The 11,369-nt window shown below is 29.0% G+C and overlaps 1 protein-coding gene across 2 annotated transcripts in view; it reads right to left on the bottom strand.

The window, feature by feature from the left end:
• Positions 1–9,612, bottom strand: part of LOC111678076 (protein Lilipod) — a 41,755-nt gene extending 32,143 nt beyond the window's left edge. The window contains exon 1 of one of the 2 annotated variants that reach the window (XM_023439312.2): positions 8,823–9,612. In XM_023439312.2, the coding sequence (XP_023295080.1) occupies positions 8,823–8,897 (75 nt within the window). In that variant the 5' untranslated portion in view covers positions 8,898–9,612. The remainder of the gene's footprint in view (positions 1–8,822) is intronic. The other variant, XM_023439311.2, reaches the window with a different exon arrangement.
• Positions 9,613–11,369: the final 1,757 nt, after the last annotated feature.

Genomic DNA, 11,369 nt, shown 5'->3' with positions numbered 1-11,369 from the left:
GACAACACCTCCTCTTTGTGCATACCAAATTTCATTAAAATCGGATTAACCGTTTAGAAGTTACCGAATTATTTCCCTCTTTTTTTTTTCCTATACCACTGTGCACCGGCTTCGCTTAATAAATATTTCCTAAGTAGTCGGCCTACGGCCGGGGCAAGGATTTTCTCCCCTATGGTATGTCCAACACCGGCTTCGCTTAAAAAAGATTTCCTAAATCAACAAACTTCTTTTTAACAACAAAATACTAAGTTCTATCAAATACAATTTTATAAACGATAAAATTCGAAAGAAATATATAATTTTTACAAAATTCATTAATTCACCAAATATTATTAAAACTGCTATCAAGCTTTTCACTTTCAGAAATTAAATACTTTTTGAAGTTGTTTCTTAGTCTATATTTGTCATTCTCGAAGTCGTGGTTCCGTTAAAGTGGTATTATAGTTTATGTACTATAATACCAGACCTTAAAAACCTGTATATTTGTTGTCCAAAACTTATGATCTGAATATCTATTAATATGTACCTTCACAAAGAAATATTTTTAGAGCATATTTTTCACATTTTTAGTGCATATTTTCTTATTGTATAGTGCATATTCTTATTGTATAGTGCATATTATATATATTAATGGAACATTTTTTTTTAATTAAAGAAAAACATTATTTCTTTATAAAAAATTAAACAAATTACGAAGAATAAAAAGTAGTTTAGTGCCATTAAAAGTCATCTAAACTGAATAATTTTAATATGTTTTTATAAATTTGTTTGGTATATTGTTTTCATAAAAACATATTATTATTATTATTTTTAAATCTTCAAGTTGTTTGTTTGTCCGTTTCTCTGTCTACTCAACACAAAACTCTTCAAGCATCAAAAAAAAATATTTATATTTAGATATTTGAAGAAAAAAATGTTGATTAATAATGGTTGTTTATGAAAATATATAACGTCAGTTTGGACAAGTAGAGATGTATGTATATGAAAAAGAAATGTAGGAAAAATATAAATAATCAAAAAAATGCGGTACTAAAATGTCACGCTTTTTTTAACTTTCCAACATTTTTAATAGCTACAAGTTAAACATATTTAAATGACACTTTTATTTTAACAGTTACATTGTTTTAATGGGTCTGCTAAAATTTAAAAGGTAAAAAATAACTACATTCTCCAACATAGTCTAGTTTGCTAAAAAGTAGTTGTTATCTACAACTGTTAAATGGCAAAAAATTCTAAAATATAAAAAGAAATGTATGCAGCTTCTAGACGCATTAAGTAAAGTTATTTATTTTTGTTTTTATAAATAATTAAATGATGCATTTAATTAATATTTATTACAAGCATCATTTAAACAAATAAAGAGATAAGAGTTGCTAAACCACACAGCTAGTTGTGGGTATAATTGAATATTGTTCAATTTTAATTAAGTTTCATTTAACTCATTAAGAAAATTAATTTTATTGGAGGATTTTTTTACGCATGTGTAAATAAATAAAATTTAAATTACAAGTAAAAGTATAAAATATAACTATTACTTAACGTTTTCTAAATTTCAAATAAATTTTTGGAAATATTTGTAGATTATATTTTATAGCTTAGTAACAATTAAATATATATCTACAAAATGGTTTATAAATTAGTCAACAAAATAAGTCCAAAGGTTCAACAATCATCGGAAATATTTAATCGATAAAGGTAAATGCAAAGATAAGTATCAACAATATACTAATTAGAAATAAAATAAAATATTTTAATGCATGTACACAACCTAATTCTTTAATTCCCATTCTGGCATTTTAAACAGAAAAATAACTCAATATTGTTTGAATATAAAATACTTTATAGAGTAGAAAGTGTAATGGCATAATAGCAAATACATATGCAGCTTTGTCAATAACCAACAATAATAAGTAAATTTTGTATTACATATTTTCTTTAAACCACAAGTTTTTTTTTTCATAAACCTTTTTTGAATTAGTATTTAATTTTTACATTGTAGTGTTAACCAAGCTTTGTTTGGTTAACAACAAATCAAGTTTTGTACATTTTTTTTAATTTACAGAAACAATTGATTTTTGTTTTAATTAACCACCTGCTGTAATAAGTAGAATACTTTACACACTTTTTAATGTTTAAATTAAAATATCTACATATGTATGTGTTCACAATTTCGTAAATAAGTTTTGCTGTAACCCACACCACTATAGTGTGAAGAGTATTATAGGTTTTTGCTAATGTTTGTAACGCATTAAAATATTGGTCCTATAAAAATGGTTCATGCTCAAGGTACAGGCCACAATTTGATAAAAATAAAATTTTAATTAAAATTGTATTAAACGTGTTTTTTGACACAGAGACAGTTGAGAAGAAGAATGTAAATTGTATATCTAATTTACTCCTGCATTTATATATAGTACTACTTGTAATAATTTGTATTTATAGTAGTCTTTGTAGTTAAATAATTTGTATATTTAATTTTTTAATTTTCATATTCAGTCTGTTCAATAAATTTATCACAATAGGTTATGGGCCTTACGTCGCGTGTGAAAAAAATATTTTAAAAATATAAAACTATTGAAAGAAAATTTGTTTTTTTTTAAATCAAATTTTTTCATATTTCATAAAATATTTGTGTGTGTTTGTAAAAAAGAAAATCCGACTCAAGAAAAATGACAAACTTCCCTGGATCATTTCCGCTGGATAGATTAAGAGGTAGGGAGAATTTTGATGTCTGGAAAAGACAGGCAAAGTCGTGTTTAGTCATAAAGGGTTGCTGGAACGTTGTTGAAAATGGGGTAATTGGTGATGCTGATGCTGTATTAAACGAACGAGCCTTAGCTGAAATCACATTAATGGTTGACCCCAGCAACTATGGACATATTGCTGCTGCGACAACGGCAAAACAAGCATGGGATGCATTGATGAATGCATACGAAGATACAGGCTTAACAAGAAAAGTCGAATTGCTGAAACAATTGGTTAATATAAAGATGAAAAATTACAATTCCGTTCAAGAATACGTTAACGAATTGGTAATTATTGCGTTTAAAGTAAAAAATGCTGGGTTGAATGTGGATGATGAGTTGACAGCTTCCTTGATGTTAGCTGGATTGCCGGACGACTACAAACCATTGGTAATGGCTGTGGAAAATTCAAAGGAGAAGTTAACCGTAGATATGGTAAAAAATCTGTTATTGCAAGACGCCAAGTTTGATGAAAAAACAGATAAAGAAGATGCTTTGTTTTCAAAAGGAAGTCGGAATAAGCAAATACAATGTTACAATTGTAAACAATTTGGACATATCTCAAGGAATTGTCAATCCAAAAAGAAGAATGGAAACTTCAAAAATAAAAGCGACGATAAATTTAAGAAGAACAGCAAGCAACATTCATCCTCTACATTGATGGCTCTAACAAGTAAGAGTATGCAAATCAACCAAAATATTAAAGATGATAAAGTCAAGATCGAAAATAATAATTGTGTTTATTGGATTGTCGACAGTGGAGCAAGTAACCACATAGTTATCAGTAGTGACTACATGTACAATAAAAAGTCAATTCAAAATAAAAAAGTGGTTATAGCTAATAATAGTGAATTACAAGTAAATTGTGTTGGTGATGTCGATATAACAATATTCGGTCAAGAAAACAAATTAACTGTCAAAGATGTCGAATATGTCCCTAATTTATGCGCAAATTTATTATCGGTTAAACAAATGGCAAAATCTGGAAAAAGAATAACATTTGATGGTGAATCTTGCAAAATTTTTGATGAGAATGGATATCTAGTTGCCAAAGCGAAATTATACAATGATTTATACCAAATTAAGAGCAAAATCAATGTAAAAAATGATAAATCATTCCTTACGACGAATAATTTTGAACTTTGGCATAGAAGAATGGGCCATATTTGCAATAAAAATTTAAAAGAAGTAAAGAAAGCTAATTATGGTGTAGATTTTGAGAAAGAAATCAACGAACCTTGTGTTACATGTGTAAAGGGGAAGCAAACCCGAAGACCAAGTAGAGATGAAGGTACAAGAGCAACAGAGTTATTGCAGTTGGTGCATTCCGATGTCATTGGTCCAATGAATACAAACTCATTTTCGGGAGCAAGATATTTGGTAACATTTGTTGATGACTTTTCAAGAAAAATTTTTGCATACCCGTTGAAAAACAAGTCTGATGTTTTTGATACGTTTGTGGAATTCAAGAAGCTAGTTGAAAACCAATGTTCAAAAAAAATAAAAATACTACGTACTGATAATGGTGGCGAGTATTTAAGTGAGAAATTTAAATCGTTATTAAAAGATAATGGTATAATACATCAAAAAACTTGTGCGTATACTCCAGAACAAAATGGTGTAGCAGAAAGAATAAATCGAACGATAATAGAAAGAGTACGTTGTATGCTGATTGATAGTGGTTTGGACCAACGATTTTGGGCAGAAGCTGCTAATACAGCTTGTTTTTTAATTAATAGAATACCATGTCGAGGTGAAAGCTGTAGCCCTGAAGAATTGTGGTCTGGTCGTCGACCAAGTTTAAAATATGTTCGAGTATTTGGTTGCGTTGCCTTAGTTCATACACCGAAAGAAAGACGTCGTAAATTAGACTCAAAGTCAACTGAAGCTATAATGGTTGGATATAGTTCCGAGAGTAAGGCGTACAGATTATTCAATCCCAAAACTAATACTATATTAATTAGTCGTGATGTTGTATTTTTGGAACAAGAGAAGTCAAAAATAAAGAAGTATGACAATGTTTATTATCCAGATTTATTATCTGGTGAAAATGTCAATTCAAGGGAGAGTACTAACCAGATTGAATTGACATCTGAAGCTTATGTTGAAGGCACCCCTCAGATCAATGAGAATATAAATTCCGAAAATGAAAGCAATGTTTCCCCAGTAGATGAAATCTGTGAAAGCACAAATCAAGAATCAGATGATAGTGTATATGATGATTCGGTTGAATGGTCATCGCCCGTACCGATTCCAAGCCAAGATGAAGATTGGATACCAAATACAAACCAAGTTAAAAATATTCCGTTGACTAGAAAAGTTTGGAGGTCGGAGCGCTTAGCATCTAAAACACAATATTCTCAAAACTTTTGTGCGATGGAGTATGTTTCTGATGATCCATTAAGTGTTAAAGATGCTATGTCCTCAGAAAATGCAAATGAATGGAAGGTTGCAATGCAAGATGAAATGAAATCCTTAAAAGAAAATGATACGTGGATACTAGTAAATCTCCCCTCAAACCAGAAGGCCGTGAAATCAAAGTGGGTATTTAAAACAAAGCGAGATGAACACGGAAAACCTTTGCGATGGAAAGCTCGGTTGGTTGCAAAAGGATTCACACAACGTGAAGGTATAGATTTCAACGAAACATTTTCTCCAGTTGTCAGGTATGTGTCTATACGATATTTGCTGGCGTTAGCTGTGAAACACAACATGCATATACATCAAATGGATGCAGTATGTGCATATTTAAATGGCTTATTAAAAGAAACAGTTTACATGCAACAGCCAGAAATGTTTGAAGATGGTACTAACAAAGTTTGTAAACTCCAAAGGTCTCTATATGGATTGAAACAATCCGGCAGAGTTTGGAATGAAACCCTTAATACTGAATTAATAAATGCTGGCCTTTCTAGAAGTGATGTTGACCAATGTATATATTATAAAGTTACGGATAACGAAATGATATATGTCGCTATATATGTCGATGATTTTTTAATATTTTCCAACAATTTAAATTCGATTAACTCAATGAAGAAAAAACTTAGCAGTAAATTTAAAATGAAAGACATGGGCGAGGTTTCATCAATTCTAGGAATAAAGATAACGCGATCTAAAGATTCAATAAAAATTGATCAATCTAAATATATATCTGATGTATTAATCCGTTTCGGTATGGATGATTGTAATCCAACATCAACCCCAATTGATTACAATCAAAAGTTAACAAATGCTATGTGTCCAAAAGATGATGTAACTAAAGAACAAATGTCCAAAGTTCCTTATATGCAAGCTATAGGATGCCTTTTATATGCAGCTCAACTTACACGTCCTGACATATGCTATGCTGTAAATATGTTAAGTCGTTTTAGTTCAAATCCTGGAAAACCTCATTGGGAAGCTGTAAAAAGGATAATGAGATATTTGAAAGGAACCGTTAATAAAGGTATCGTATACAAAAATGATGGTGACAATGATATGAAAGGATATTGTGATGCTGACTGGGCTGGAAATATAGACGATCGTCAATCCACCACTGGGTACATTTTTATATTTCAATACGGGGCAATATCTTGGAATACTAAAAAACAAAAAACAGTAGCGTTATCGTCAACAGAAGCAGAATTTATGTCGGTTACTGCAGCTATTCAAGAATCTGTTTCGTTAAAACGTTTGGAGACCGAATTAAGTCTTAAATGCAATAAAAAAATAACATTGTTTTGTGATAACAAAGGTGCAATTCAAGTTGCTTTAAATCATAACTATTTCCCAAAGACCAAACATGTTGACATAAAAGCCAAATTTATACGACAAAAAATAGATGACAAAGAAGTAACTCTGAAATATATATCAACAAATGAGATGGTTGCAGACATTTTTACCAAAGCTGTTACTCCACAAAAATTAGAATATTTTCGAGATAAATTTGGTCTTAAATAATTTGTTTTTTTTTTTTGTGTTTGATTATGAAATGTAATATATATTATTTTATTATCTTTTATGTTAAAAATGCATGAGAAAATTTCGATAATATTAGTAAATTTTACATTCAGGGAGAGAGTTGAGAAGAAGAATGTAAATTGTATATCTAATTTACTCCTGCATTTATATATAGTACTACTTGTAATAATTTGTATTTATAGTAGTCTTTGTAGTTAAATAATTTGTATATTTAATTTTTTAATTTTCATATTCAGTCTGTTCAATAAATTTATCACAATAGAGACGAAGCCTTTGAAAATAATTGAAATAGGTCCTTTATTTCTCCTAGACCCCATACAACAAATTTCTGATTTATGAAATGATAGGCCTTTATTTGACCACAGCCCCCATAAAAAACAAATTTAAATGAGTAAGAAATTAAAGTCGGACGAGGCCGACCATTTAATACCCTACACCTGTTACAAAAATAAAATGTGATTTAGTTTTCATAATAAAACATTTAAGTTGAATTGTACCTTGCCTCAGATATACATACTTAAGTCATTTTAATTATTTATTTGTATTTCTTTGATATTGATTTCTTTACATTTTATTTTATTGATTAAAGTGGTTAGCAATATAAATTTTTTTTCTACATTAACATTTTGTTTTGTGAAAATATAGATAATGAATTAATATATGTATATGTAAATGTTTTGGAGAAAAATTTTAAGAAAAAAAACCTTTTTAAAACAATTCCTATGACTAACAAGTAGGAAAGTATAGTCGGGCATGGCCGACCATATAATACCCTACACCATGAGTATATTTTTAAAATTTTTACTTTTTATAAAGAAACTTTTATGTTGAATATTTTTCCAAAATATTTAAGCAATTTATTGATAAAAAAACTAAAATTTCTAAATGAGGCTTTATATAGGTCAAATAGGGCCGATCCTCGGTAAAGTTGGGAAAAGGATATATTTTTAAATAACAGTTAATTTTGTTGAGTTTCATTGCGATACAAATGGTTACAAGTCAATTTTAGACGTTTAAGACATTTTTTGAAGAGGGGTTTGTATGGGGGCTAGGGTCAAATAAGAGCCGATCCTTACGAAAATCTGCAGTGTCATTTATACTTATGTAAAACTTATTTATGCCAATTATTAGAGAGATAATAGAATATTTGACGTAATTATGGCATAAAAAGTTCAAATCGGGAGGTAGGGTTGTATGGGGGCTATGTGAAATAATGGACCGATTTCAACCATTTTCAATAGGCTTCGTTCCTGTGCCAAAAAACATGCTTGGTCTAAATTTCATCAAATTATTTTGAAAATTGCGGCCTGTAGCCGGATAGAAGGACGGACGGACGGAAATGTCTTAATCGACTCAAAAAATGATTCTGAATCGATCAGTATACATTAAGGTGGGTATCGGACCAATATTTTTGTATGTTACAAACATCAGCATAAACGTATAATACCCTCCCCACTATAGTGGTGTAGGGTATAATAAATCACATTGTTTATTTATAACAGATTTAGGGTATTATATGTACGGACAAGATCAACAATACTTTCTTACTCCCCTTTCCAATACAAATTGAGTCCAAATAAAAATTTTATTAGTACAGTCATATTTCATAAGATTGAACAACATATCATATCCTTTTTCAAGGACACCACAATACTTTAAAAAAATCTCGTGTCAAAAGGCCGCTGTAGCAATAAACGAAAGCGAATCAAGTTAAATAATTTTATAGTTGTAGGTATAGAGTTTTGTTAATTGTGCATAGCACCTAGCTGGCGTCTATTTTACTAGAACTTAAAACCCCTAAAATGAAAATGTGATGAACTTGTTTTTCGTTGGGCAATCAGATTCAACCTAATACTGTGTTAAAACATACAAAAGAAAAAAAATCAACCACTAGGTATAACATGCTGGCAGCCGCAGCAGTCATTCAGAGTGATGATAATAATGGTGGTGGTAAGTAAATGCTTTGAATGTAACAATTTATAAATTGAAAACGTGACTACAGGAAAGTACAGAAATATCAATACTATTTGATTTGGTGTCTTTAAAAAATAAAACAAAATGTTTACAGAAAAAAAATGAAATATAACCATGTGTGCAATGGTGTGTGTTTCTACTTACAATGTGTTCCCGTACAGTGTTATGAAATATTTGTAGTTTAATGTCTGTAACTTCTTCCTCTTCATCCTCCTCCATGTTGTTGAAAAATTTTTGATATTTTTCGCTAATAGTGGCCAGTTTAATTAATAGATTTTACACACTCTTAAAAAGATTCACTTTTTTAATAAACAATTAGAATAGCAATTGAAATAACACATAAACTAATAAACACTACAGGGGTCCCGACGAATGTGTATAAATCACGCAATGCAATGGTATTTCTGGAATTATTATTTTTTGTTACTTTTTCTTTAAAACATTAGCATAAAATATATTAATCGATCTAAAACACTTGTTGTTGTTTTTTTGTGGTAGATATAGAAATTTTCACTTTTTTTTATAAACTATTCTTATCACGTTTATTAAGGATTTCTTTTATTCGATTTGTTTAAAATCTTGTTGGTATTTGCTCTTTCACCTTTCTTTTTGTTATTTGACGTTTTCATTTATGATTTTTTTTTTTTTTTGTATTTTTTTGCTTTTTCAACTGCTTATGGATTTCTTTTGATTTTTTTGTTTGTTGTCCATTTACTGATAAGAAATTAATATTTTTTAAATAATTAAATTTGAAGATATTTCCTAAATTTATTTGTTAAACTTTTTCCCAAATTATGTGTATCGTAATTTTGTTATATTGAAAATTGTGTTAAAACTAGTTTTCTCAAATAAATGAATGGCCAAAAACCTATTAACTACGAAAATTTTCCGAATTTTCACCACAACGCGTACAGAATTCAACTAAACTTCTGATAAAATACACAAAAATATTTTTTTCATTACAGCTGATCAAACTACTTAGCCAACACATTTCAATATGTTAACGGCGTTTGAATTAGAATTTCAGTAGTATTTGTAAATTAGCCTTTAGTTGCTCAAATTAAAAAATAAAGATATGTTATTATGTAATTATAGAAAATTTAACAAAATTACTTAAATAATTACGTTTATTTTTAAAGTTTTACAGTAAACAGTTTTCGTCAACGACGGCTTAACAAATTGGCCGCTACTCTAAAAAAATTTAGTTGATCGGCTCTGGTTTCTGATTACATTGCCACAAAAGAAAATTGTTAAGTTTTTAGTACAAAACAAAGAAAAACAAACACTTGTTAAAGTGTTACCGTATTTATTAATATGATGAGAAGATGAAGATTTTTGGCGAATAGTTTTTTTAAATGAACGTTTTACAAAGTAAAATTTGTTTTATTTTTATTCTTAATACAATAGTCTAAACAATTGATTACTTAAAAAAATTTAATTCAAGAAAATTGTTCAAGTTAAATGTTTAAAATTTTTAGAATTGTAGTTTGCTTGTTTTATTATAATTTGACAACTAATGTTACAATATACAGGTATATACACGTTGTTACAAAGATTGCACCTAATGAAAAAATCCTCCAAATTGGAAGACATAAGTTAAATTTCGAAAGTCAATTTGGTAAAATTATTCCACGCACCGAAAGCAATTTCGTGATTTTTAATAATATTATGTCAATTATTTTTATAAAAGTATTAATACGTCTTATTGTAGGGTATTAAAAAGTAGGGTTCTATAGTTGAAACGAAAAGACGACTTTTCACGCACATAAAGAAAACAACCCGACGAAAAATAAAACAAACCGTAACAGCTGTTTTATCAAAATAAACATTTTTTTTGGTGTGGTGAGTTATTTTTGTTTACAAATATGTGCTTCTGCAAAAAGTCGGAAAAAGTCGAAAGAAGTCAAAAAGTCGACATTTCATAAAATGCAAAAAGTAGAAAAGTCGACTTTTTATAAAATGCAAAAAGTCGAAAAGTCGACTTTTCGTTTTAACTAACTATAGAACCCTAGAGAAAACCAGACTTCTAGTAACTGGATATTTTTTTATCGACATTTCCATCCATGATATCTATATAGATACAAGAATTAAGTTTTTGTATCTGCAATTTTGTTTGACTATCTCAATTTCTATTATCAATCAACGTTATTCTTACCCAACAAACATAAAATTAATGGTTATTAACAATTAAAGTTTGTTTTACTCTTTCTTAAAAAGACGATATGGAGGACCGTAGATGTGCGGAACTTTTAAATTGCAAATAACTTCTGAAATAATTTTTGCAATTATTTCAAAATGTTTTATTTATTGATGTACTATTAAATAAAAATTTAAAAAGACAAATTTTCACCTTTTGATTTGGTTAAGACATCCCCGCCCTTAGTTTGTACCTGTAGTTCGCAATTTTTAAAATATGTAATACAATTCAAATTGTATTAAGTTACAATCACCCCTATCGCCAATCATCATTTCACGTGAAATATATTCCCTTTTCACTTTTTCGTTCACTCACTTTTTTGTCGTGAAAAAAATTCCCCTGTTGATGGAATTTTGTAAACATTGAACAGCTGTTTATATACAAAATAAACTATTGTGAATGCCTTGTTTACAACAAGTTCACAATAGCAATTTTATCTTCGAGGGAACAAAATTTCCAATTCTATTGACGATAGTTGTGAATATTTTTAAAAC

Source organism: Lucilia cuprina, chromosome 4, assembly GCF_022045245.1.
Source record: "Lucilia cuprina isolate Lc7/37 chromosome 4, ASM2204524v1, whole genome shotgun sequence".
In the NCBI taxonomy this organism is placed as follows: domain Eukaryota; kingdom Metazoa; phylum Arthropoda; class Insecta; order Diptera; family Calliphoridae; genus Lucilia; species Lucilia cuprina.
Note: the sequence above shows the minus strand (reverse complement) of the source record. Positions and strands in the feature narration are given on the sequence as shown.